Raw genomic sequence first — 27,674 nt, forward strand, 5'->3', positions numbered from 1 at the left:
TAGAATATAGAATGTCTCATTTTTAAACCAGTGTGAGAGTCTGTATCTTATAATAGTTAAGTGTAATCCATTTACATTTATAGTTATGACTAATATAAATTTAAATTTATTTTCCCATTTTGTTTTTTTTTCCTATCTGTATGATTTTCTTTGGTCCTCCGCTGACCCCTGCTCTGGGTGTGTCTCTCTCTGTCTGCCTCTCTCCCTCTGTTCTTCTATCTCCGTTCTTGACTCTACTAGATTATTTTCTTCCTGGCTTTTTTTGGGTGGTTTTTTGGAAGTAATACATTTCTTTTGACAAGGTATGGTGTACAAATAATGATTTTTTCCCCACTTCTTTTCAATAGATATGGTTATGGCTCCCAGTCCTCCTCTATTGATTGTTCAGAGCTTCCAGACAATATAGCTAGTAAAACCCGTGAGCTTTATTTAAATCCTGCATCTGCCATTGAGAGGCTTATGACTTTGGATAAGTTACATAACGTATTTGAATTTTAATCTCCAGAATGTTTTCTGTGTTGTAGATTTGACTTGATTGAGTGAAGTGCTATATATGAAGTACCCAGGAGAGTGTCTGGCATGCTACAGTCACCAAGTAAATGGTAGATTTTACTTTCTCATTTTAATCGTCCTTGTTTTATTTCTGATTAGATTTGGAATGCCCATTGATTTAAGTTACTTCTCCCCTTTGACCCAAGTAACTGTTCTTCTCAAATGTTTTTGAAGGAATTAAGCACAGGTGCGGTAAAGGTTTATTCACAAGAATGACTAGTTTTCTGAATAGTTGTGAGGGAATAGTCTGACAAGGAGAGGACAGCTTTGGTGAAGGGGCGATAGGAATTTTCTTGAGTGCCCGTCTGAACCTGTGCCTTTACACCTGTGCCTTTTTTAAAAAATGTTTATTTATTTATTTTGAGAGAGAGAAAGGGTGTGAGTCAGGGAGGGTCAGAGGGAAAGGGAAAGAATTCCAGGCAGGCTCCACGCTCAGTACAGAGCCCCACATGGGGCTCAATCCCTTGACTGCAAGGTCATGACCTGAGCTGAGATCAAGTCAGATGCTTAACCAACTGAGCCACCCAGGCGCCCTTACGTGAGGCCTTTTTAAACACGAGCCAGCTATTTGCTAGAGGCCTCTTGCCTCCCACCTGCCCTTTTTCTAACTGTTTCTTCTGTCTTGGTGACCTCTTATCTCTACTGTCATCTCAAGTCCTGTTTTACCTCTTGGCATTTGATGAGCTTTTCTCTGTCTCTCTCTCAAGCTCTCAATCTCTCTTTTTATTACAGTTCTCTAAAGATAAATGTGATATTTTTCCTGTGACTCTTGAAAAGCAATGGGCATAGTGGTTAAGAGCGCAATCATTGGAGCCAGACTGCTCGAGTGTGTTAAGTCTCAGCTCTACCATTTATTATTAGAGAGACCCTGGGCAAATTACTTAACGTCTTTAATTTTGGTTTCCTCACCTGTAAAATGGGAAAGATGAAAGTTAACAGTAAAGAGGATCTATGTGAGTTTAATGAGTCAGTATACATGAAGTGCTTAAATAGTGCCTAGTTTTAAAAGCTATTTAAATGTTAGCTATTATTATGACCTTTTCTTCTCTTGGCTGACTCTTGACTGCTAAGTCACCTTCCAGTACAACTCAAGCCCACAGCCTAATGCCAGCCAGCCCTGACCCCTCAATGGCACTTTCGTGCACCTTCCGCTGCCCCAAGCCAGCATCTGTCTGTTTAGCAGCTATACATGCACAAGGTAGTGACACAGAAACTCAGCTAAGGTCAACATTGGTGTATTTCATGTGAATGTCTTCACTCTTCCAATCCAATCTTTTTGACCTTGAAAATTAGAGCACAGCATTTGCTTCTGCAGCACACAGACTGTGTCTGTTTTTGCCCACCTTTTGAAATTTATGGTTGCATGCCCCTGGATGTTCCAAAGGAAGCGGATTTGTAGAATTGCAGAGCATTAACTAATGATGAAAGGGCATTTGCTTCCTTTCTAAACAAAATATGGTCCGAGGAAATCTGGCCAGGATGATGGGGGGATTTTATTGACTGAGCTCTTTATAATCCTTAATGTAGTTTTCCATGTTTGTGCTCAGTGACTTTCTTTCTGAAAGCCAAGTGTGCTCCCGGCTCTAAGGAATGGCATCTGCCTCGCTTGTGTGATAAAGCCGTATTTGTTTGTAAGGGTTTTCCTTTCTTGCTTTTGTTACTAAATGACTGCACCTAACATCCGTAGTAGAGATAGGATGTTCTCCGTATTCCTGGAAGTCTGAGAAAACCTATCGTCTGAGGGGGGAAGAAGTCATTTTAAAGGACATTTGCCTTTGTTCCTTTAAAGATGAACTTTTGGAAAGCATCTCAGAGAAAGCACAATTGTCTCTTTTCATTCATCATAATCTGTCTGTGATTTAGAAGTGAGTAGACCTTGAGCGTGTTGCACGGAGTTCTGAAGGCCGATGATCACAGAACCAAGGAAGCTGTCTCGTCAAACTCTATCCCCACACTCGGCTTTCCTAGGCACGGAGTGCATGTTCTGCTTCAGGACCCCGTTGGCACCGGTTTAACAAGACCAAAATCTCACTGCTGCAGATTTCTTGGGTGAAACCTTGGATTTGCTGACTGCCAAACCAATAATCTGGAATAACTGAGGCTGGATGTTCTGCTGGACTGACAAACGAATCTTTCCTTTTACAAATCATGGAAAATCCTTCTATATGAAGTTTGGAAGAGCCACAGATAGGTCACCAGAGGTCTTAAGTCACAGTACTGGCTCCCTGCCATTCACTCTTTTGAAGGCTTTAACTCCTCTGGGCCTCGGTTTCTCCATCTGATAAACAAGGGAAGCAGAAAAACAAGATTTCCAAGCTCTCTTCCACATCTCTTATTCTATGTCATATCTTCATTCTTCTGAACAGGTTAGCCTGTATAATTAGAAGAAAATTAAGTTATAAGTAGGGAGTTTGTTTATAAAATAATTATAATTTATCACATTTACTCTCTTACACTACAATTCATTCCAGTAGCCATTCTCATTGTATAGAACAGGAGGAAGGAACGGGGGTTCATGTTGAATATTTGCCGATGGAGAAAGGCTACTCAGAGAAAGGAGAACCCTCCCCCCACTCAGCCCCGTCACAACCCAGCCTTTAATACCTTCAATAAGCTTATTTCTTTAAAATATGCTTCTTTCATCTAACATTTAAATAAAAGGAAAAAGATCTGGGTCATCAGGTTGCCAGTAATTGGGGCTTTTCTGTGGTCAGATAAACTGGTTTTATTGATTTGTCAGGTAGCAAATAGTGATGAGGAAAGCAGGAGAAAGAGGGTATAGGAGGGGAGGGAGAAGGTACACATTCTTGCTTTAGGGTGGACAGCATACACAAGACAAAATATTGGCCAATATGTGGATGATCTCACACGAGTCTAGATGCTCTGTAGGCAGATTCCTCACAGTGGCCATCGCTACATATGGCAGATGCTATTATCTGGATGGACAACCGTGTAACTTACCATCTAAACTGGAACATCTTTAGGACCTTAAAAAAGATGATCTTACTTATAATTATTTTGAGACAACAAGGGTAAATTGGGAATATCCTAAGCAAATTAAAAGTTATAGCCATCCTGGCTATATATTCCCCCAAATGTATTTCCTTCCCTTCTTAGTTCATCTCAGGGAATGCAGAAGCTTTCAAATTCTCTTTAGTATGCCTGAGGGATATGGAGGGTTCCACAAGACTTACCTGAGTTCTATCCAGTCAAACACCATGATTTAGTCCACAACTAGACAGCATTGCCCTGGCCCCCTTTACGTTTAGGTATGTTCAGAAGATGAAGTTCTAGTCAATGAAATGTGCACAGAAGGAACAGGCCTCATTTCCAGGCTTCTGCCACAAGAACAGCTTATGAGAGCTATCCTACGGTCTTCTCCCTTCTGGCCTGATGGGCACAGCATGGTGGATAGTGCAGAATAGCAGAGCTACAAGGAAGAAGGAGCCTGGGCCCTGCACCCAGCTTAGGATTTCGCACGTGGGAAAAATGAATTTGTACTACGCCACTGAGGTTTAAGAGATTACCTGTTACATGGGGCGCCTGGGTGGCTCAGTCAGTTAAGCGCCCAACTTTGGGTCAGGTCATGATCTCGCAGTGTGTGAGTTCAAGCCCCTTGTAGGGCTCTGTGCTGACAGCTCAGAGCCTGGGGCCTGCTTCAGATTCTCTGTCTCCCTTCTCTGCCCCTCCCCCACTCATGCTGGCTCTCTCCCTTAAAAATAAATAAACATTAAAAAAAATTTAGAGATTACCTGTTATAGTAGGTAAACTAACATTATCATCAGTAGCATTATCTTAACGAATGCACTGCATAAATGTTAGCCTCAGATATATTAAAAACATCTCTTTCTTATTGAACTGTGAGCCTCTCCAAAATAAAAACCAAGAATAGGTAGTCAAATACAGATTACATTCTAACCATTTTTTGGATTGGATTGAATTGAATCATGTTGAACTGGATAGAAATGAAATAAATTGTACATACACTGGTAGTAAACTTCACAGATGATAAAACCTCCCTGCAGCTGGATGGAACATGGAAGTTTTCAAGGACAAAGTGGTCTTTGAGCTGATATTTGAAGAATTGATTTACTTTGGATATGTCATGGAGAAAATGATGTTACAGGGAAAATAAAGAGCATGAGCATTTGACACACATAAACAAGAGCAGATAGTTCTAAGTCTAAGACACAGAGGCAGTAGGTGAAAAACAAATGTCTAAACTTACTTCAGCTCAGAAATATTTATTGGGAACTGGAAGACAAACCCATGAAGAGATACATTAAGCAAATAGTATATATGATGAAGCAAAAGTATGTAATAAATGCTCTGAGAGCACAGAGGAAAGATCCCCAAAGGAGATTAGAGTTGTTTTTTTTAACGTTTATTTATTTTTGAGAGAGAGACAGAGTATGAGCAGGGTTGGGGTAGAGAGAGAGGGAGACACAGAATCCAAAGCAGGCTCCAGGCTCTGAGCTGTCCGCACAGAGCCCAATGTGGGGCTTGAACCCACAAACCGTGAGATCATGACCCAAGCCGAAGTCGGACGCTTAACCGACTGAGCCACCCAGGCTCCCCGGATTAGAGGGAGTGTTAAAAGAACAGATAAATTAATCACACCACACAGGGCATTGAAAGTTTCACTAGGACACCTCCCCACTACTGTGTAACCGATGAGAGCCATTGAAGGGGTGTGGTGGTGATCTAGTTTGGACATTGTTTTGTAAATAGTTGGAGTTGTTGAATTTTGAAGGGTCAATAAAAGACAGGAGCAAAACATTGCTCTAGGGGGAGCGATCTTAATAGTGGGGTAGGTAGAGATGGGGAAAGTCATGTGATGAGGCAGTTGTAATTGCCCATATAAGTAATTATTGAGGTCCTGTTTCTAATACTTGTGTCAGGGCACCATAAATGTATAGGAAAGGATGAATTAGAGCTATAGTGGGAGTAGAATCAATGTCTTAATTCCTTCTTATTGGAGGTGGGTACGTATAGGTTGGGATTCATTTCGGCTGTGAGTGACAGAAAATACCAAATAAGATGGAAATTTCCTTCCTTGTGAATGTAGTCAGTATAAGGATTCCAGCTCCTTCTATCTTGTTACTGGAAGTGGGGCTTTCGTTTCATGGTTCAGAGGGCAGCTTGAGGTCTTGCCATCCAATGCACACTCAAGCCTGCCAGAAGGGGTGAGAAGAGGCATAGCATTTCCGTTTAACATTTCCTGGATGTCTTACACACTAAGATCTCATTGGCCAGAACTTAGTCACATGTCCATAGCTACAAGGGAGGAAGGGGAATGAATGTCTTTATTCTGAGAAGTCATGTGCCTTTCTAAAAACCAGGCTTCTCTTGTAAAGGGAGAAAAGGAAAATGGATATTGGGACAGTATTTATACTGTGTTTGCCATAGCTGCAAAACACAACTGTTGTGGTCATGAGATTCTGGAAGAAAGCAGTACACTATTGAGTGAGCCGCTGAAGAGGTTGAGTGAAAGCGGGATGAAACATGCAGGAGAGGAATAGAAGTTTTTGAGTTTCACTGAAATTGTAGCTGCAGTGGGTAGAATGATCAAGTCTTTCCAGTTACAACTCTCTAGGCAATTGGAATTTCACACTTAACTTTCATCTTTGTTATTTCAATAACGAAACTCAAACAAATGAAGGGTGAAATTTAAAAAATTTCAATCCCTTAAGAGTCTGACTCTTGGCTTCAGCTCAGGTCATGATCTCAAGGTTCATGAGTTCAAGCCCCGCGTCTGGATTCTGCTTGGGATTCTCTCTGTCTCCGCCTCTCTCTGCCCCGCCGTTGCTCACGCTCGCTTGCTCGCTCTCTCTCTCAAAATAAATAAATAAACTTAAACAATGAAACTCTAGTTTGGCCCATCTACACAGCCCAGATCTGCTCCTAACTCACTGGCCCCACCACTTAAAGTATGTGACCGTCCCTGTTACGTAGTGCATGATCAGCACACAGGCAGTGGATCAGAACCTGAAAAGAAGGAAAAGAAGCACAAAAAGATAATGAGCTGCTTCTACATGAGAAAAATAAATTAATAAAACCATTCTGGCCTTTTCCTAAGGTTTGGACCTGACCTTCTGTCCCACCCTGGCTAATTGATCGCGGAGGGTCATTTTGTCTGCTTTCCATACAGCCCATTGGGCCTTGGGCTTGGCTAGGCTTTGCCCCAGTGAATAGCATAGGCTCCCCACATGAGTTCCCAGAATCCGTGTTTTCCTGCTTCAGGTCTCCTGCCCTGTTTCCACAGACAGCTAGCTCGCTGCGCTTTGACTTGCAAATGTTCTAAGTGTCTTCAGGTGCTCCTGAGCTCTTCCTCAGTCTAGCAGGGCCGGCTTTTACCTTCCAGGAGTTGGCTCAGAATTTAGAGAATGGAGAATGCAGATCAATGCTTCTTTAGGCTGTGATTTTTTTTTTAAATTTCAACCAGATTCAAGTGAAATTATGCCATAGCCTCTGATTCCTTTTCCCAAGCATTTTCTGCCTTTTTCCTTTTGCTAGATATCCATGCTGTCCCTGGTTGCACTCCCCTCCCCACCAATACCAATGCCACTGCCATCAAATAATACAAGTATTGATTGGGTGCTACTTATTGAGCATAAAGTATTGTCTTATATACATGAGTATATTTAGTATTTCTGACAGTCCTTCAAGATATTTATTCCCAATGTTCAGATAAGGACACTGAGGTATGTAGTGTGTGAGTGTGTGTGTGTGTGTGTGTGTGTGTGTGTGTGTGTGTATTTTAGCTGCACATTTAAAAGTGAAATAATTTGCCCAGAGTGACACAAAATTTAGTAGTAAATTTGGGATTCAACTCCAGGATGCTGCACATTTTCCATGATTTCACACTATTTCTCAAAAGACAACCAACAACTCTGCTTCTTTCTTTTCATTTGACTTAGCCCTGCTGAATTCAAGTTAGAGAGAGGAGGAAGTTTTAGTCTCAATCAAAGCTACTCGTTTTGATTGAAAGTTTTGTACGACATGAGATTAATCCCAAAATTGACTAACTCATCGATTTTAGGAATTACCAGTCGTTTATCAACTACAGTTTAAAAATTGTTTCATGAGGAATCAGGGAAGATGGCGGCGTAGGAGGACGCTGGGCTCACCGCGCGTACTGCTGATCACTTAGATTCCACCTACACCTGCCTAAATAACACAGAAAACCGCCAGAGGATTAGCAGAACGGAGTCTCTGGAGGCAAGCGCAGAGGAGAGACCCACGGAAGAGGGTAGGAAGGGCGGCGAGGCGGTGCGCGCTCCACGGACTGGCGGGAGGGAGCCGGGGCGGAGGGGCGGCTCGCCGGCCAAGCAGAGCCCCCGAGTCTGGCTGGCAAAAGCGGAGGGGCCAGACGGACTGTGTTCCGACAGCAAGCGCGACTTAGCGTCTGGGAGGTCATAAGTTAACAGCTCTGCTCGGAAAGCGGGAAGGCTGGAGGACAAAGGGAGGGAGAGTTGCCAAGCCCCTGGACGACAGAGCTCAGTTTGGTGGGGAACAAAGGCGCTCGCCAGCGCCATCTCCCCCGCCCATCCCCCAGCCCAAATCCCAAAGGGAACCAGTTCCTGCCAGGGAACTTGCTCGCTCCGCGAAAACACCCAACTCTGTGCTTCTGCGGAGCCAAACCTCCGGCAGCGGATCTGACTCCCTCCCGCCGCCACAGGGCCCCTCCTGAAGTGGATCACCTAAGGAGAAGCGAGCTAAGCCTGCCCCTCCTGCCCCCATGCACCTTGCCTACCCACCCCAGCTAATACGCCAGATCCCCAGCACCACAAGCCTGGCAGTGTGCAAGTAGCCCAGACGGGCCACGCCACCCCACAGTGAATCCCGCCCCTAGGAGAGGGGAAGAGAAGGCACACACCCGTCTGACTGTGGCCCCAGCGGTGGGCTGGGGGCAGACATCAGGTCGGACTGCGGCCCCGCCCACCAACTCCAGTTATACACCACAGCACAGGGGAAGTGCCCTGCAGGTCCGCACCACTCCAGGGACTATCCAAAATGACCAAACGGAAGAATTCCCCTCAGAAGAATCTCCAGGAAATAACAACAGCTAATGAACTGATCAAAAAGGATTTAAATAATGTAACAGAAAGTGAATTTAGAATAATAGTCATAAAATTAATCGCTGGGCTTGAAAACAGTATAGAGGACAGCAGAGAATCTCTTGCCACAGAGATCAAGGGACTAAGGAACAGTCACGAGGAGCTGAAAAACACTTTAAAGGAAATACAAAACAAAATGGAAACGACGACGGCTCGGATTGAAGAGGCAGAGGAGAGAATAGGTGAACTAGAAGATAAAGTTATGGAAAAAGAGGAAGCTGAGAGAAAGAGAGATAAAAAAATCCAGGAGTATGAGGGAAAAATTAGAGAACTAAGTGATACACTAAAAAGAAATAATATATGCATAATTGGTATCCCAGAGGAGGAAGAGAGAGGGAAAGGTGCTGAAGGGGTACTTGAAGAAATAATAGCTGAGAACTTCCCTGAACTGGGGAAGGAAAAAGGCATTGAAATCCAAGAGGCACAGAGAACTCCCTTCAGACGTAACTTGAATCGATCTTCTGCACGACATATCATAGTCAAACTGGCAAAATACAAGGATAAAGAGAAAATTCTGAAAGCAGCAAGGGATAAACGTGCCCTCACATATAAAGGGAGACCTATTAGACTCGTGACTGATCTCTCCTTTGAAACTTGGCAGGCCAGAAAGGATTGGCACGATATCTTCAGTGTGCTAAACAGGAAAAATATGCAGCCGAGAATCCTTTATCCAGCAAGTCTGTCATTTAGAATAGAAGGAGAGATAAAGGTCTTCCCAAACAAACAAAAACTGAAGGAATTTGTCACCACGAAACCAGCCCTACAAGAGATCCTAAGGGGGATCCTGTGAGACAAAGTACCAGAGACATCACTACAAGCATAAAACATACAGACATCACAATGACTCTAAACCCGTATCTTTCTATAATAACACTGAATGTAAATGGATTAAATGCGCCAACCAAAAGACATAGTCTATCAGAATGGATAAAAAAACAAGACCCATCTATTTGCTGTCTACAAGAGACTCATTTTAGATCTGAGGACACCTTTAGATTGAGAGTGAGGGGATGGAGAACTATTTCTCATGCTACTGGAAGCCAAAAGAAAGCTGGAGTAGCCATACTTATATCAGACAAACTAGACTTTAAATTAAAGGCTGTAACAAGAGATGAAGAAGGGCATTATATAATCATTACAGGGTCTATCCATCAGGAAGAGCTAACAATTATAAATGTCTATGCGCCGAATATGGAAGCCCCCAAATATATAAAACAATTACTCATAAACATAAGCAACCTTATTGATAAGAATGTGGTCATTGCAGGGGACTTTAACACCCCACTTACAGAAATGGATAGATCATCTAGACACACGGTCAATAAAGAAACAAGGGCCCTGAATGATACATTGGATCAGATGGACTTGACAGATATATTTAGAACTCTGCATCCCAAAGCAACAGAATATACTTTCTTCTTGAGTGCACATGGAACATTCTCCAAGATAGATCATATACTGGGTCACAAAACAGCCCTTCATAAGTTTACAAGAATTGAAATTATACCATGCATACTTTCAGATCACAATGCTATGAAGCTTGAAATCAACCACAGGAAAAAGTCTGGAAAACCTCCAAAAGCATGGAGGTTAAAGAACGCCCTACTAAAGAATGAGTGGGTCAACCAGGCAATTAGGGAAGAAATTAAAAAATATATGGAAACGAATGAAAATGAAAATACAACAATCCAAACGCTTTGGGCGCAGCGAAGGCAGTCCTGAGAGGAAAATACATTGCAATCCAGGCCTATCTCAAGAAACAAGAAAAATCCCAAATACAAAATCTAACAGCACACCTAAAGGAAATAGAAGCAGAACAGCAAAGGCAGCCTAAACCCAGCAGAAGAAGAGAAATAATAAAGATCAGAGCAGAAATAAACAATATAGAATCTAAAAAAACTGTAGAGCAGATCAACGAAACCAAGAGTTGGTTTTTTGAAAAAATAAACAAAATTGACAAACCTCTAGCCAGGCTTCTCAAAAAGAAAAGGGAGATGACCCAAATAGATAAAATCATGAATGAAAATGGAATGATTACAACCAATCCCTCAGAGATACAAACAATTATCAGGGAATACTATGAAAAATTATATGCCAACAAATTGGACAACCTGGAAGAAATGGACAAATTCCTAAACACCCACACTCTTCCAAAACTCAATCAGGAGGAAATAGAAAGCTTGAACAGACCCATCACCAGTGAAGAAATTGAATCGGTTATCAAAAATCTCCCAACAAATAAGAGTCCTGGACCAGATGGCTTCCCAGGGGAGTTCTACCAGACGTTTAAAGCAGAGATAATACCTATCCTTCTCAAGCTATTCCAAGAAATAGAAAGGGAAGGAAAACTTCCAGACTCATTCTATGAAGCCAGTATTACTTTCGTTCCTAAACCAGACAGAGACCCAGTAAAAAAAGAGAACCACAGGCCAATATCCCTGATGAATATGGATGCAAAAATTCTCAATAAGATACTAGCAAATCGAATTCAACGGCATATAAAAAGAATTATTCACCATGATCAAGTGGGATTCATTCCTGGGATGCAGGGCTGGTTCAACATTCGCAAATCAATCAACGTGATACATCACATTAACAAAAAAAAAAAAGAGAAGAACCATATGATCCTGTCAATCGATGCAGAAAAGGCCTTTGACAAAATCCAGCACGCTTTCTTAATAAAAACCCTTGAGAAAGTCGGGATAGAAGGAACATACTTAAACATCATAAAAGCCATTTATGAAAAGCCCACAGCTAACATCATCCTCAACGGGGAAAAACAGAGCTTTTTCCCTGAGATCAGGAACACGACAGGGATGCCCACTCTCACCGCTGTTGTTTAACATAGTGTTGGAAGTTCTAGCATCAGCAATCAGACAACAAAAGGAAATCAAAGGCATCAAAATTGGCAAAGATGAAGTCAAGCTTTCGCTTTTTGCGGATGACATGATATTATACATGGAAAATCCGATAGACTCCACCAAAAGTCTGCTAGAACTGATACATGAATTCAGCAAAGTTGCAGGATACAAAATCAATGTACAGAAATCAGTTGCGTTCTTATACACTAACAATGAAGCAACAGAAAGACAAATGAAGAAACTGATCCCATTCACAATTGCACCAAGAAGCATAAAATACCTAGGAATAAATCTAACCAAAGATGTAAAAGATCTGTATCCTGAAAACTATAGAAAGCTTATGAAGGTAATTGAAGAAGATATAAAGAAATGGAAAGATATTCCCTGCTCATGGATTGGAAGAATAAATATTGTCAAAATGTCAATACTACCCAAAGTTATCTACACGTGTATTCAATGCAATCCCAATCAAAATTGCACCAGCATTCTTCTCGAAACTAGCACAAGCACTCCTAAAATTCATATGGAACCACAAAAGGCCCCGAATAGGCAAAGTAATTTTGAAGAAGAAGACCAAAGCAGGAGGCATCACAATCCCAGACTTTAGCCTCTACTACAAAGCTGTAATCATCAAGACAACATGGTATTGGCACAAAAACAGACACATAGGCCAATGGAATAGAATAGAAACCCCAGAACTAGACCCACAAAAGTATGGCCAACTCATCTTTGACAAAGCAGGAAAGAACATCCAATGGAAAAAAGACAGTCTCTTTCACAAATGGTGCTGGGAGAACTGGACAGCAACATGCAGAAGGTTGAAACTAGACCACTTTCTCACACCATTCACAAAAATAAACTCAAAATGGATAAAGGACCTGAATGTGAGACAGGAAACCATCACAACCCTAGAGGAGAAAGCAGGAAAAGACCTCTCTGACCTCAGCCGTAGCAATCTCTTACTCGACACATCCCCAAAGACAAGGGAATTAAAAGCAAAAGTGAATTATTGGGACCTTATGAAGATAAAAAGCTTCTGCACAGCAAAGGAAACAACCAACAAAACTAAAAGGCAACCAACGGAATGGGAAAAGATATTTGCAAATGACATATCGGACAAAGGGCTAGTATCCAAAATCTATAAAGAGCTCACCAAACTTCACACCCGAAAAACAAATAACCCAGTGAAGAAATGGGCAGAAAACATGAATAGACACTTCTCTAAAGAAGACATCCGGATGGCCAACAGGCACATGGAAAGATGTTCAACGTCGCTCCTCATCAGGGAAATACAAATCAAAACCACACTCAGATATCACCTCACGCCAGTCAGAGTGGCCAAAATGAACAAATCAGGAGACTATAGATGCTGGAGAGGATGTGGAGAAATGGGAACCCTCTTGCACTGTTGGTGGGAATGCAAATTGGTGCAGCCGCTCTGGAAAGCAGTGTGCAGGTTCCTCAGAAAATTAAAAATAGACCTACCCTATGACCCAGCAATAGCACTGCTAGGAATTTACCCAAGGGATACAAGAGTACTGATGCATAGGGGCACTTGTACCCCAATGTTTATAGCAGCACTCTCAACAATAGCCAAATTATGGAAAGAGCCTAAATGTCCATCAACTGATGAATGGATAAAGAAATTGTGGTTTATATACACAATGGAGTACTACGTGGCAATGAGAAAGAATGAAATATGGCCTTTTGTAGCAACATGGATGGAACTGGAGAGTGTGATGCTAAGTGAAATAAGCCATACAGAGAAAGACAGATACCATATGTTTTCACTCTTATGTGGATCCTGAGAAACTTAACAGAAACCCATGGGGGAGGGGAAGGAAAAAAAAAAAAAGAGGTTAGAGTGGGAGAGAGCCAAAGCATAAGAGACTGTTAAAAACTGAGAACAAACTAAGGGTTGATGGGGGGTGGGAGGGAGGGGAGGGTGGGTGATGGGTATTGAGGAGGGCACCTTTTGGGATGAGCACTGGGTGTTGTATGGAAACCAATTTGACAATAAATTTCATATATTGAAATTTATTTGAAATTTGAAATTTATTTCTTTTGAAAAAAGAAAGAAAAAAAAATAAAAATTGTTTCATTGCATGGGGTGCCTGGGTGGCTCAATTGATTAAGCATCCAACTTCAGCTCACGTCGTTATCTCATGGTTTGTGGGTTAAGAGCCCTGCCTCGGGCTTTGTGCTTACAGCTCAGAGCCTGGAGCCTGCTTCAGATTCTGTGTCTTCCTTTCCCTCTGCCCTTATCCTGCTTACACTCTGTTTCTCTCTCTCTCTTTCAAAGATAAGTAAACATTAAACAATTTTAAAAAAATAGAATAAAATAAAAATTGTTTCATTGTATCAATACCCTTTTAGTATTCTGAATACAACACACACACATTCACCTTCTGATGGGGGGGCAGAGGATGCAGGGTGAATCTGGGAGTGGACTTGAACGTTTGAGGTCTGAAGTTTCCTCCAACTGTTTTAAAACATGGACAGGAACTTACTACCAAATTGATCTATAATATTTATGGAAAATACATCTATACCTGATTCCAAGATGATAAATAATAGTAAAAAAATGGAATACAAAATGTGTCCTGACTTCAATGAAATGTTCATAACATGAATTTGTGATGGAAAACGATCCTTTTTTAGACAGAGTTACAGTGCTTCTTGATAGTTGCCTATTTGTCAGAGGTCAAATTTGCTTTTCAGTTAGATTAGCATTATTCTATCATTATTTATTTGTCTTGAAGTTACCCCAGAATTTCCCCTTAAAAATAACCACTTACATTACTATGGTAATGCAAATCGCTATACATTTTTTTTACCAGGTAAGTTAACAAATACACGTATCCTTTGTCCTTTGACCTTGATTTTGGTATGCTGCACTTGAAGATTAAGATTCTAAAAGGGGAGCAGGGGAAACTCTGGACTTAAAGAACTGCAGTATTCAAATAACCAGATAGCCAACTGGAAGGGCATAATGGAGGAATTATGGCATATCCACTACAAGGACTATCAAAAAAGACATTAACAACAAGAAGAAAACAACTCAGGAAGTGATGTTTGGTGAGAGAGGCAGAAAACGAAATTATAGCTACAGTCTCACATAGATGAGAGATTTTTTTCATCCCTTTTCTTTTGTGTTCTACTGTTGTTATTATTTGAGTGACATGGTTCTTAAGTTCTCATGACTCTTTACCATTAAACTTACCTTAGGGAACATGGCAAGGATTCTGAAGGGTGGGTATTCCTAGAAAACTTGTGAATGGCATTTCTAAATGGAGCTTCACCTGTCTCTCTCGCCCCTTCCTAGGTTTGTTAAACAGATATTTATTAAACAGCATGCCCAGGGCACCTATTACATGCGTTATGTTAGAGTTGACGAGGCACAAGATTTACCCCTTGAGTTGGTTTTAATTTAGTTAGGGAGACAGGGCCGTCGGAAGCCACAAATTAAAAGTATATGAGGAAATTGCTGCAGCCATGAGAAGCCTAAGGAGACATGACAGCTAAGTGGAATGTGGGATCCTGATGGGATCCCGGAACAGGGAAAGGGCTTCAGGTTAGACAATACAGGACATCTGAATAGAGTGTGGACATTAGTTACTACTAACGTATCGATACTGTTTCATTAATTGTGACAAAGATACTGATGAAGGATAGAGATAATAACAGAGATTGAGTGTGAGCTTATGTGGAAAGTGTCTACACATTTCATATGTGTAGTTACATTTCATATTCTTCTTGGTGACCTCTTCTAAACTCAGTGTTTTAAATATCATTTATATGTCAAAGAGTCATAAATGCATATCCCACTTTGACTCTTCAGAATTCATTTTCTATCCAGCCACCTACCTGACACCTCTGTGTAAATGCTCATTCACCATCTCAAGTGGAACTCCTTTTTTTTTAAGTTTATTTATTTTGAGAGAGAGAGAAAGAAAGAACGAGTGAGGAAGGGGCAGAGAGAGAGGGAGAGAGAGAGGATCCAGGCAGGTTCTGCACTGTTAATGCAGAGCCCCACGTGGGTCTTGAACTCACGAACCGTGAGATGGTGAACTGAGCTGAAACCAAGAGTCAGACACTTAACCCACTGAGCCACCCAGGTGCCACTCAAATGGAACTTTTGACTTTCCTTCATGCTGCAAAGATACTCCTCCCCCATCTCTTTTGTTATCTCAATAACTGTCAACATTGAATCACTCAGGGCAAAAAAGGTAGGAGCTCTCTGGGAGCCTGGGTGGCTTACTTAAGTGTCCGACTTCAGCTCAGGTCATGATCTCATGGTTCATGGGTGTGAGCCCTGCATTGGTCTCTATGCTGACAGCTGGGAGCCTGGAGCCTGCTTTGGATTCTGTGTCTCCCTCTCTCTCTACTCCTCCCCTGCTCATGATGTCTCTCTCTTTCAAAAATAAACATTAAAAAAAAACTTTTTTAGAAAGGTAGGAGCTCTCTTTGATCTGTGGTCTTTAACTTCCCTCATTCTTTCCATCAGGCTGTTCTCTTCAGTCTTCCTTTAAATCATATGGTGTCCATCCACTTCTGTTTTCACCAACATAATCCTAGTTGAAGCCACCACCATCTTTCTTCTGGACCACAACCTAAATCATCAGCTTCGTCTTAAACCTCTCTTTCCATGCATCTGTCGTTCACCCCTAATGGCTACTTTTCTGTTTCTTGAAAAGTTCCTTCTGCCTCCTTAGGGCCTTTGAATCCACTTGAAATACTAGTGCTATTCATCTTCAGGAGGCCATATCTTTTTTGTCATTTAAATCTCAGATTAAGTATCATAATCTCAAAGGCCATCAACTGTCACACAATCTAAAGTCTGTCTTGTCCTAATCTTTGATTATACTGCAGAATGCTTTCTGTACATAATGTTCTCCTTATAGTTTAATTTAGTTACTTGTGTTTTTTTTTTCTATCCCCTCCAATAGAATACAAGTCCTTGGAAAACAGGAACTTTGTATGTTCGATGCTTAGAACACTGCCTCACAAACACAGGTACTCAGTGACGTTTGTTGAAATAATGAAAGTGCAAATGAGACACTAACATGCTGAAATTCAGGGAAGTGAGGGATCACAGTGGAACTAAAATGATCAGGAATAATTTTTTGAAAAGAGGGCAAATTGGTGAGGCTTTGAGAATCAAGTAAGGCTAGTCAAGAAGAAGTAGATAAAGAGAGAATTCCAGGCAGTAAAACAAAAAGGCAAAAGCAAAGGTGTGAGAAGAGTAGTAAACAGGAATACTTGGGGACAGCAGGTAGAGCAGAAATTTTGTAAAGATTATGTGAAATGAGCTCAGACTGGTAAATCCAAATGGCAGGGATTCTAGAATACCAGTTAGAGGGGCTAAAAATCATCCATGTTAGGGACTTTTCCTCATGTTGATTTTTTAAAAATGTTTATTTATTTTGAGAGAGAGAGAGAGAGAGAGAGAGAGATTGCACATGCAAGCAAGGGAAGGACAGAGAGAGGGAGAGAGAGAATCCCAAGCAAGCTCTGTGCTGTCAGCACAGAGCCAGATGCGGGTCTTGATCTCATGATTATGACCTGAGCTGAAATCAAGAGTCAGATGCTTAACCGACTGAGCCACCCAGACACCCTCCTTTCATTGATTTTTGACTACAGCTACATTTGAACCTCTTGATTGCCATTTCATTCTGAGTCATTTAGGTGAAAGTAATACAGTCCGTTCTACCAAGTTTTTTTTTTTTCTTACTCTTCCAATGCACATACAATGTTAATGCCAGCTTGCTTGAGTCTGACCAAATGTGCAAGGTGGTTCTGGCTTATATGTGATTTCTGTGCTTGGAACAGTCATTTTGTGGCTCTGTTAGCCAGTGCAATCCTTGGTCTGAGTGTTCTGTCTAGTTTTTATGGTAAATGGGGGTCACATCGGATAGGGGGATAGAGAGGAGTCTCACCCTTTTCTCACAACTTAAAAAAATGTAAAGAATGGCACAGATGTAAGTACCCTCGGGTAGAGTATCACCCCCACCCCCACCGTACTTTTCAATGAAACACATTGAGCCAGATAACAGTTTGCTGTGGCTTTGATTTCTCTAGGCAGAGTGTCAGCTCCTGGTGCCCTTCCATCTGTCAAGTGAGTGTGGGCCTGTCAACCAACTTCAACACGCTTCTGTGGACGTTCCCATTGCCACAGATACGGGCATCACACCAGCAAGTCTTTGGATATAAACTACAACCTCCCAAGGACTGTTTGAGCTGTACCGCAATTTTGTATATCATGTTCCGCTTGACACAGCATTTTTCACGCACTCCTCCAGCTTTGTTGGGCACCTCTTGTGGACCGAGCTTTGCGTAGATCATGGGATTTCAAGAGAAGACATGTTTTCTGGCCTCAAGAAAGCTACAGTTGACTGTGAAAGAATGACATGGAACCAGATAAGTGTGGAGCACGATCTCAGTGCCCACATGTAGGATGACATAATATGACAGGTGCATGGAGGAGGGAGAGACCTACACCATGTATAAAAGTCAAGCACTTGGCAAGAGCATTATCCCTGGCAGGTCCAGGGGGGCCGTGCAGTGTACCAGGATGGCCATTTCCATTTCCTCTGGTGATCCATGCTCTTCTCTGTTCCTGCTTCCCGTGTAGGGGACAGGCTTGACCCTTTAAGGGAAAACCGTGATTGTCATGGGGATAGGGAGTGTGATACTTTGCATCCTGCATCCAGTGATAGCACGGCTTTTTTTTTCACCTTCTAACACCTGGTGTTCTGATCCAATAGGCTGGGTGTGTCCTTCCTTATGTTACCTCCTAGGCAGAGAAAAGGAGTTTCCTAAGGAAGCTACTCTTCAGGACTCCTCACATCCCATTAAAACTAAGTAACACAGTAGTCCCTAGACTCTAACTGCCTCTCCCCTATATTTGGTTCCATCTCCCCTTGTCCTAGACCACCTGGCACAGATACCATTGTACTGAGCAAGGGCTTGGAAGTGCACTTTTTGCAATGTGCATGCTTACGGTTAGGTGCCTGTTGACTGGAGTCTTATCAAGCCATTGTCCTTCTCCTGCAGATCCCTTGGTGAGGGCTCTTTTGTTCCATCTTGTGCCATTTCCTCCCCCACCACACCAGGATACTCTCAATTGTTGCCATTGAGTTTTCTTTTCCATTAGGTCAAGAAGCCACTGTAATTTCCACATGGAGATGGTCCACGATTGTGTTTTCTCTGAACACAAGATGTTAGGTGTTAGGTGTTAGGTGGTGATAGGATTGAAAATATAGAGAGAGGGGAGAGTTGCAAAAGTTCATCTCAAAAGGATGTGAGGGAATTAGCATGTGAAAACATAATTACTCTATCTATGGAAACAGTTGAGAATCCCATGAGTCATCCAGAAACATGCTTTATAGATGTATGGGAAGGGTAAGAAGGGTTTTAGGAATCAGTCTGTTCCTTAATGACTGTTTGAAAAACCCAGCATGAGGGTGTGGACTGGCATGTTTATATGAGGTCCCTACAAGTTTGATGGTTTAGCCCAGAGGAAATGGACTTGGATGGGGCATGGTGGTATTTTGTGTAGACTCTAGTGATCAATTTCAGGGAGTTTGGAAAAGATTTAGGATTATACATTGCGTTCTACAGTGCTTATTGATCAGATGCCATTTACTTGTAATTAGAAACTCATTTCCTTCCAAATTCTTTCTAATTTTCCTTTTAAAGTAGCTCACCTCTGAATGTTTGAGCAGGGAAGCAGAACTAGATGACAAAAATGGTTCCTAGCTCTAAGACAGGAATCAGCACAGTGCTGCCCACCACAGACCAAATCCAGCCCTCTGTCTGTGTTTGTAAATGCATTTTACTGGCACATAGCTACAGCCATTCATTTATATATAGTCCCTGGCTGCTTTTGGACTACAGTGGCACAGAGGAGTAGTGGGGACAGGGACTGAATGGCCTTCAAAGCCTCCAATATTTATTATCTGGCCATTTACAGAAAAAGTTTGCTGACTCTTGTTCTAAGACACCATATACATTTTTTTTTTCTTTTTAGTGGTGGCCTTCCTCTGTTCGTCAATTTCCTCAAATGCCCAGAAGGAGATTGGAGCAATGAATTCTGTGTCTCTTTCCAAATGCGGGGATTCTGAGTTTTCTTTTGAAACTCACAAGTTCTCAAACTGCCACAATGAAAAAAAGGAGAATAACATTGAAATATGTTTTCCTTACTATCAAGAGAGGGGCCCTTGCTATGTATATCTCTCCTCATCTGGCAGGGATGACAGCTTTTACTGTCAACACAATTTTTTTTGATTAGACACCTGGATCTTTCCCAAGGGCTGGCTGCACGTTAAGTAAAGAAATCCTATCCACCGGCAGAGTGCTGCAGCAGCTAAGGCTGCTTTCTGTTCACCTGTTTGCTGTGAGGAATTCTCAACCGGCTCTCCACTCACTGGGTATCAGATGTAAACAACAGGTGATAATGGAGGATCTGGCTAGGAAGATTTAAAATGGAAAGCCAGTATTTCTCTCTGAGCTCTGTTGCAACACTCATGGTTACTGTAGCAGGGCTTTAAATGAGGTGCGTTTACAATGTGCTGTCCTGTCTTTCCACATTGCCCAACAGTATGAGGCCAGACAGGGCATACAAGGGCATTTGAAAACACATTATATAAAGCACCTTGCTTTTCTTCAAATCTAGCCTGCAGGCATCGTATTTTGTAATTGATGGACAGCAAGTGGGCTCAGCTCAGGCTGATGGATTTTTGCAGGTCGAGTTTGCATCCTTCACAAGGCATGTCAAAGAAAGCAAACAGAGACTATGCAGTTCTATCATTATAACAGACTTCATTCAGATGATCTGATTGTCTTCCCACCTATTAAAGTGTTACATAATTTCACTTCTGAATGGATGGGCTGGCCTAGGCGGAATGAAGGGAGAGCAAGGCTTTTTGCAGCCTTCTGAATGGGACAGAAGTTGCAATACCCTTAATTATCCAAAGACTTTATTTTCTTCTACCTTTTAAATCACATCTCTTAAATCAGTGCTTCAGTCAGACTGATAGGTCTTCCTTAAACAGCCTCTGTGTGTGGCGTGGGGGGTGGGGGGGTGTGCACGGAGAGAAGAGAGAGAGAGAATATGAATGTATCTACAAATCTGAAAACTTAGTCGACTAGTTTACTCAGGACTGTGTTGGAATTAGCTTTCCTTTGTGGTTGTCTTAAGAGCAAACATCTTTGTTTTCTCTTTCTTCCTCACTGGAAATGATAGTTTCTTGAGGATATGGTCAAATGGCAGGAAAAAGCAGAAAAAAATACTTGAATATACAATGCGGTGATGACATGTGGACTTGACACTACAATTCAGATAGACCTTTAGGGAAAACAGTCTCCTCTGATCAGTATTCAACATGATGTTTTATCCTCACTCATTTAGCATATGTAAATAGTGCTATAAATAATCCCATTAGGTTGATGACTGTCAAGAAGGGCATGGTGAGATTGTTTTAATGAAAGATACTGCGTTTGACACCAACTGGGTCAGGGTGGGCAGAGAATATCCTCTGTAACATATTTGACGGTTTCAGACAGTGATACGTTGTCCCATGTCCCAGCAGACATTCAAGTGAGTGACAAATTTTTATTTATCTGAACTTACAAACTCCATGTTGCCTGTGAACAGAATATCTCTTACATAGTTTTAGTATACCCTGTTCTTCGGCAGTGCAAATACTGTGTATATCAAGGGAAGATGGGAAGATGGTACTTTATTTTGTTCTGAACTTTACCAAGAGTTGTTGAGTATTTTGGAAAATCAGACCACCAAGAGCAGTGCCACCTGTGGATCGTGGCCTCCCAGATACAGTACAACCGTATTATTTGTTCCTGTTTCTTTTTTTTTTTTTTTTTTTAATTTTTTTTTTCAACGTTTTTAATTTATTTTTGGGACAGAGAGAGACAGAGCATGAACGGGGGAGGGGCAGAGAGAGAGGGAGACACAGAATCGGAAACAGGCTCCAGGCTCCGAGCCATCAGCCCAGAGCCTGACGCGGGGCTCGAACTCACAGACCGCGAGATCGTGACCTGGCTGAAGTCGGGCGCTTAACCGACTGCGCCACCCAGGCGCCCCTTTGTTCCCGTTTCAATCAAGCATCCAACTTCTTCATTCTTTGGTGCATAACAACCAAGTATTTATAAACTGAAATATATATTTTTTTATTACAGATTATGCATTAATCCTTTGTATTACAGGTAAAGCATTACACTGTGTTGTTTTTTGAAATTATGTGTGTAAATTAACAATCAGCAAACTTTCTGTAAAGAGCCATATAGGAGATACTTTAAGTTTTGCGGGCCATTTGGTTTCTGTCACAATTATTCAACTCTGCCATTCTAGTGAGAAAGCAGCCAGAGGCAATATGTAAATAGGTGGGCATGGCTGTGTTTCAATAAAATTTTATTTATAGACACTGAAATTTCCATTTAATATAATTTTCACATGTCATAAGACATCCTTTTTTATTTTCTTAACTACTCAAAAATGCAAAACCATTCTTCGCTCTTGACTGGTACCAGAACAGTCAGTGGGCCATCTTTGCTTAGTAGATGATCATTTACCAGTGTCCGTTCTAATGCATCAGGCTCAAGCATACACAAATATATATTATTTTGAATTACATTCATCTATCCTTTACATTATAGCTAAAGCACTATGTTCGTTTTTGAAATGGATGTGTGTGTAAGGACTAGCAACAAAGGTTTTTGTAAAACAGCTTGGTAAAAATATTTAATATAAAACAGTTTTTAGTGCTGTGCAGATCTTTACTTGTAATGATAAATATATACAAGAGACTATGGTTTTCCCAACAACTACCTCTGAGAATAAAGAAAGAAGGCCATATTAAAAAGCAAGCAAGCAAAAGAAAGAGCAAGCAAGCTGCATTTATGGTTAAAATTGTTCAAGACAGGCAACAATCCTGATTGGATAAAATTTGGTGCCTTTTTATAAAACTCAGAAATTCTTGTCTTTTTTGGTAGGGAAAATCAATCCTGGCTTATCTGTAATGCAAAGCTGTTAGGTGATGTTTGCCATTCAATACTTTTGGGCTTTCAGATGTGTGTTATTTCTTCCAGGCTTGGGACATGCTTCGTGTGCAGCAGAGTTGAGCTGAGGTTTAGTGAAATATCAGAGTTGTTTCTTTCTTTCTTTCTTTTCTTTCTTTCTTTCTTTCTTTCTTTCTTTCTTTCTCTCTTTCTAGAATGTACTGCCTATAAGTTTTATTTACTTATCAAGGCGAGCGTTACAAAATGTTTCAAAAATGAGCCCCTGGGTCTGAGTACATTAGGTGAATCTGATCTCATAGATTTCTGAGCCTTTGGCATTCCCTTCTTTCCCTCCCGTGAGCTGGGAAGGAGGGTAAGAGTGGATCCGGCAATGTCAGGTCTCAGAGGAGGCATCAGGATTGTGCTGAACCTGAGAAGTATCCTTTGTCCACCTACTTGGTAAACTTTCCAACCATGTAAGTCTTGATCTGGTTTCTCAACTTGATCAGATGTAAAGGTTTCCTGGCTGACTTCAAATCTCCTTGTCTTTCCCTAGTGACACAAATACGTGGAGTCTCTGTTAACTCTGTTGTCCTTGGCTGGACAAAGCCATTGCAGCCTCTGCTTTGAGGCCACTTCCTGCCTGCTGCCCCAGGACAGATGCACTGGCTTTCAACTCCCCTGCCTTTAGGGCTTCCTCCAGGGCTGTGGAAACATCTGAGTTCTCTATCCACTCCACCTGGAAGTGGGGTACTGGGTAACCCAGGGTACTTTGATGCATCCCAAAGCCCTAGATTTGTACTGGGTGACTTCCAAGATGATACCTTTCCAGAGCCTTCAATAGGTTCTTTGTTCCTGTTCTGGTCGTGTCTGAAGATACCAAACCTCATTGTCAACTCCAGAAGGAGTTGGCTTCTCTTTCACTCATCCTGTGTTATAAACCCTTCTTCATCACAGAGCTGCAAGCCTCAGGGGCCTTAAGGTCATAGGCAGAAAAAGTATCTTTACTCTGGGAAGACACTTGGATCTAAGCAATTGGAGCTCATATGGAAGATGAAGTTTAATTTGGCAAATCCTTTCTCTACACAAAACTGTGCTTTCAGACACATTGTCTTGTGTCATTATCTCTAACCCAGAATGATGAGTCTGAAGGAGACTGAAAAAAAGAATAAGATTTAAAGAAAGGAAATAAAAGTCAAGGTTTAACATTTCTATTTACTTGCCAGATTACAAATATGGTTGAAATGACCTTATTTTCTTCCAGTGTGAAGGGAAGCTGAAATATGAATACTGTTCAGTAGTAAAGGGATCCACACAAGTCTGTATTATCTGCACTTTGGGGTGTATACCCACATGTAATAGAATCGCCCCAATTCACCCACCATCTGTCATAAGGTCAGAGATTATCCTGAGATCACGTCAGCATGAGCTCACAGATCCCTATGCTCTGTCCCAGTTACTTGGGCTTTCCATTTTTTCTCTTCATGGTGTCAAAACCTCTCACCATGATCGTTTATATTCTTGTTTTCATTTTCCTGGAACCTGAGGAAAGCTGGCCAATTGCACCCTTCCCTCTTTTAGCCTAGCCATTTTAGCAAATGCCTTATGCCCTCTCTGTTCCTAAGGGGTCTGTGCACATGGAGAGTTCTTGCCTGGCTTGTGCATGGGATCAGCCTCAGTCTGAGTGGTGTGTGTGTGTGTGTGTATGTGTGTGTACGTGCATGTGTGTGTACATGAGTGTAGGGGCAGGTGTGGAAAAGAGGTGATTCAGAGGTAGAGACAAGTGATGGGGGAATTCAGATAGGCTTAAATACATAATTACTGTCTACTTCTCTTCAATAGACCTCTCCTGAGTGCTTTGTATAAAAACGCAATGACAGTATATTTACAGGTTAATAATCTGTTTTAAAGAAAAGAAGAGGGAGGGATGCTGGATGGCTTGTGGGTAGAAAAGGAGTACTGTATGTCTATTCACCCTTCTTACGTGGCCAGGACCAAAGGATTGTCTGCTATTCTCTTAATCTCTCTTCCTCTCTTCCCCCTTTTAGCTCAACAGAATTCACCAAAAATCCATGAAGGCTGGTGGGCGTACAAGGAGGTGGTCCAGGGAAGCTTTGTTCCAGGTAAAGACACATTTATTCTTGTCATTTTATTTTTAAGAAAAGAATTTGAATGAAATAGAATATTATTTCCAGAATTTTGCGTTTGCTACATGGCAGGAAAGGTATCGCCAGAAGCAGCAGGGTTCCTCTGCCACTGCAGGTGAATGCTCCATCCGGGGAAGGTTTGTTCAGGAGTGGCGGTTTAGGCAAGACCACCTTTTTCCATCTGAGCCTACCTGCCAAGGCCTTTCTCTCTGCAGGTGGCTCTTCCAGGGAGAGGCCAGGGGAGGACAGAGTGTTGAAGCTCTGTCTGCTGGAGTTCGGTGAAGCGAGAAAGAGCCATCTTTGAACATTGATGAAACAGGAAGGCTGGAAAGGCTGACCATGACAGTGAGGCTTGCTGGGATGCATGCTGTCACTGATGTCACTTCAGTAGCATCTGTGGTCAGGACTTAGCACATTGAGCCAAGCACAGGCTAAAAATAACAGGCGGAGTGGATGCCGTCAGCATTGGGGGAAGAGAACTGAAGACAAGGCAGAGCCAGAAATTAAAGCCATGACTCTAGTTTCGAAGGAAGGTGGAGAGTTCTCCTGTCTTCCCCACCACTCTCACCTCATCCTTCTGCTGTATCAGACTTCCGTGGGGAGAGAGGCGAGAGAAAGAGCAAGAATGGTAAGGAGAAGGATGGAGGGGAAGGCAGGTGAGATATGTCAGAATATTTTAAACTGCTGAGATGTGGGAAGGTAAGAAAGAAAGCTCTTGAGAGAAGCGAGTATGGGCCCCCACTTAGGCCCTAAGAACAGAAAGCTCCAGTGTCAGTGGAGATCTTTGTAGTTGGTGGCAGGTGGGAAGAACAGTGCCCCTGGTTCATTCTTGGCTGCTATATGGCCTGTGCCCGTTCTTCTGTAGAGTTCATTACATCACCTGTGCAGAGCTCAGCAAGTTGTTAAAGCCCTTGGAGCATCACTTTCTCGGTTGTGCCCTGGGACAGTAATACACGCTCTTGGGGCTTTCCAAGAAGAGGAAACAGCTTGGTGGGGGAGAGTGGGTGACCCACAAAAAAGCCAGCTGGCTGCCAAATAGCCTCATAAATTGATATTATTAACTGCACAAATTTACTCTGGTACATTTATCCCTTGGCCCAGTGGGCATAGAAACCGGTCTTGATTAATTCACCCAGAAACGATCAGGTTTCTAATAATAATCTTGGAACAACTTAATTGACACGTGCTATATTCATATGGTGTGATATAGATACATGGCATTTTATCCATAACAACTGGAGACATCCCTTTCCAATGGAGTGCTTATTGTGTTTCTAAGGAATCTGCTTCCCATATTCGAGACATCCCAGAAGTTGTGTTTATAATGACACTCATGTGCTTTGTGATTATGGGAGTAGAGCCACAAAGGGCATTCCCTTCAGGTTATAATGAGTCCTGCTAAACTGATAATATCCTCAGTAGTGACTGAAGTGTTGATGGATAATATGGAAGAGGCGGTGCAAAGTTTTGCTCTTCTGCCCCACATTTTATTTTTGATGTTTTCCGCTCTGTTGACACATTCCTTCTCTACACGCTTGCAAGGTCCTCTTTTGATTTGGCAGTTGCTTCTCAGACAGCCACAGAAAAGAAGTTTCATCTTTCCTTTTACGTGTTGATTTAAAAAAAGTCAAACTTCCCCTCATTTCCAGCTTTATATGAGATACTATGAATAAAACCTGCTATATGGTAAGCAGTAAGGTGCGGAGGTCTGAGAGCCGAATCTGGAGCCAGGCAGACCTGGCATTGAGTCTGGGTTCTATGGCTTCCTATTGGTAGTTCTGTCAGCAAGTTGCCTGCCTACTCTCAGATCCTTGGGTTATCCATCTGCTAAAATGGAGATAAGGACTCAGTCAGCCTCATGAGGTTTTGTGAGGATTAAATTAGATAATGCAGATAAGGTGCTTATGGTAATGTGTGGTGCATGGTGTGAGGCAGGACATATCAGTTGTTCTTGATATAACTATTACTATTTTATCGGTAGCAATGTAGTTGGATATCTGATACTTCTCTGCTTCAGAAAAGGCAGAGAGCCATAAACTGGAAATATAATAATGCAAGTGAAGGTCTCTCATGATGCGTAGAACATGGGGGATGCTTAGTAATTGTTCCCGGGATGGGTGAACGCAACTGGTCTGGACGCAGTGACCAACTGAGAAGTGACTTGATCATCCTTTGCATTGAATGGTCTCAAAGCCCTTTGGCTTCCTGGTACAGAAGACTGGTAGCTGATGATTTTACTTCCTAAACTTCGGGGCACTCCACTCTGTTAAAAAAAAGATAAGAGTCATGAGAATTTTTGAATTAAGTAATTGGACCTGAGGCCCTAACATCTGACAGACTTCAAATGACCTACTTTATCTAAATTGGTGCTTAGGGCAATAAAGAGACCCTTTATCTCTTATTATCATTGCTGAATATAAGGTTGACAGTGTTCCTTGATTTGCCACTGGGATTTTTTTTCATGGTATGGATGTGTGAAAGAAAAGAGAACTCTGTATGACGAGACGATTTGGACAAGTTTTATTGCCCTGTAAGTTCTTTACAAGAGTATCTAGAAATAATTGTCAGTTGGCATAACAGTTGGGAATCTGTGATTTCAACAGCTTGTGGTGCGTAGAAATATAGGACTTCTCTAAGAGTGGCAAGCCTGGGGTTGATTTAGCACAAGAATAACCCACTTCGGTCAGTTCAAAGCACCTATGGGGTAGGCTCCTAGTGTTGAGAACCATGTATGGGGCTGTTGATAAAGAGGTAATGGGTACACAGTTATTATTCAAGGATGAACCTACTGTCTAAAGAGGAAGATAAGCCATAAACCCATGACTCAGTGTAACAAGGCCTCTAATAGGGTCTAGAGAACATGTAAAGGAGCCTGTAAAGTGTTGTGATTCTGTCTGCCTGTTGACTAGTAGACTTCGTTTACCTGCTCAAATCCACACCTTCATCTAGCCTCACCCCTAACTACAGCCTACTTT

General features: G+C 41.9%; 1 protein-coding gene across 3 annotated transcripts in view; it reads left to right on the forward strand.

The window, feature by feature from the left end:
* Positions 1-27,674, forward strand: part of CA10 (carbonic anhydrase 10 (inactive)) — a 492,279-nt gene that overhangs the window by 62,634 nt on the left and 401,971 nt on the right. For all 3 annotated transcript variants that reach the window (XM_060646444.3, XM_060646443.3, XM_060646442.3), the window contains exon 3: positions 24,601-24,675. In XM_060646444.3, coding sequence (XP_060502427.1) covers positions 24,601-24,675 — 75 coding nt within the window. The remainder of the gene's footprint in view (positions 1-24,600; positions 24,676-27,674) is intronic.

This window comes from Panthera onca, chromosome E1 (genome assembly GCF_046562875.1).
Source record: "Panthera onca isolate mPanOnc1 chromosome E1, mPanOnc1 haplotype 2, whole genome shotgun sequence".
Classification (NCBI taxonomy): Eukaryota; Metazoa; Chordata; class Mammalia; order Carnivora; family Felidae; genus Panthera; species Panthera onca.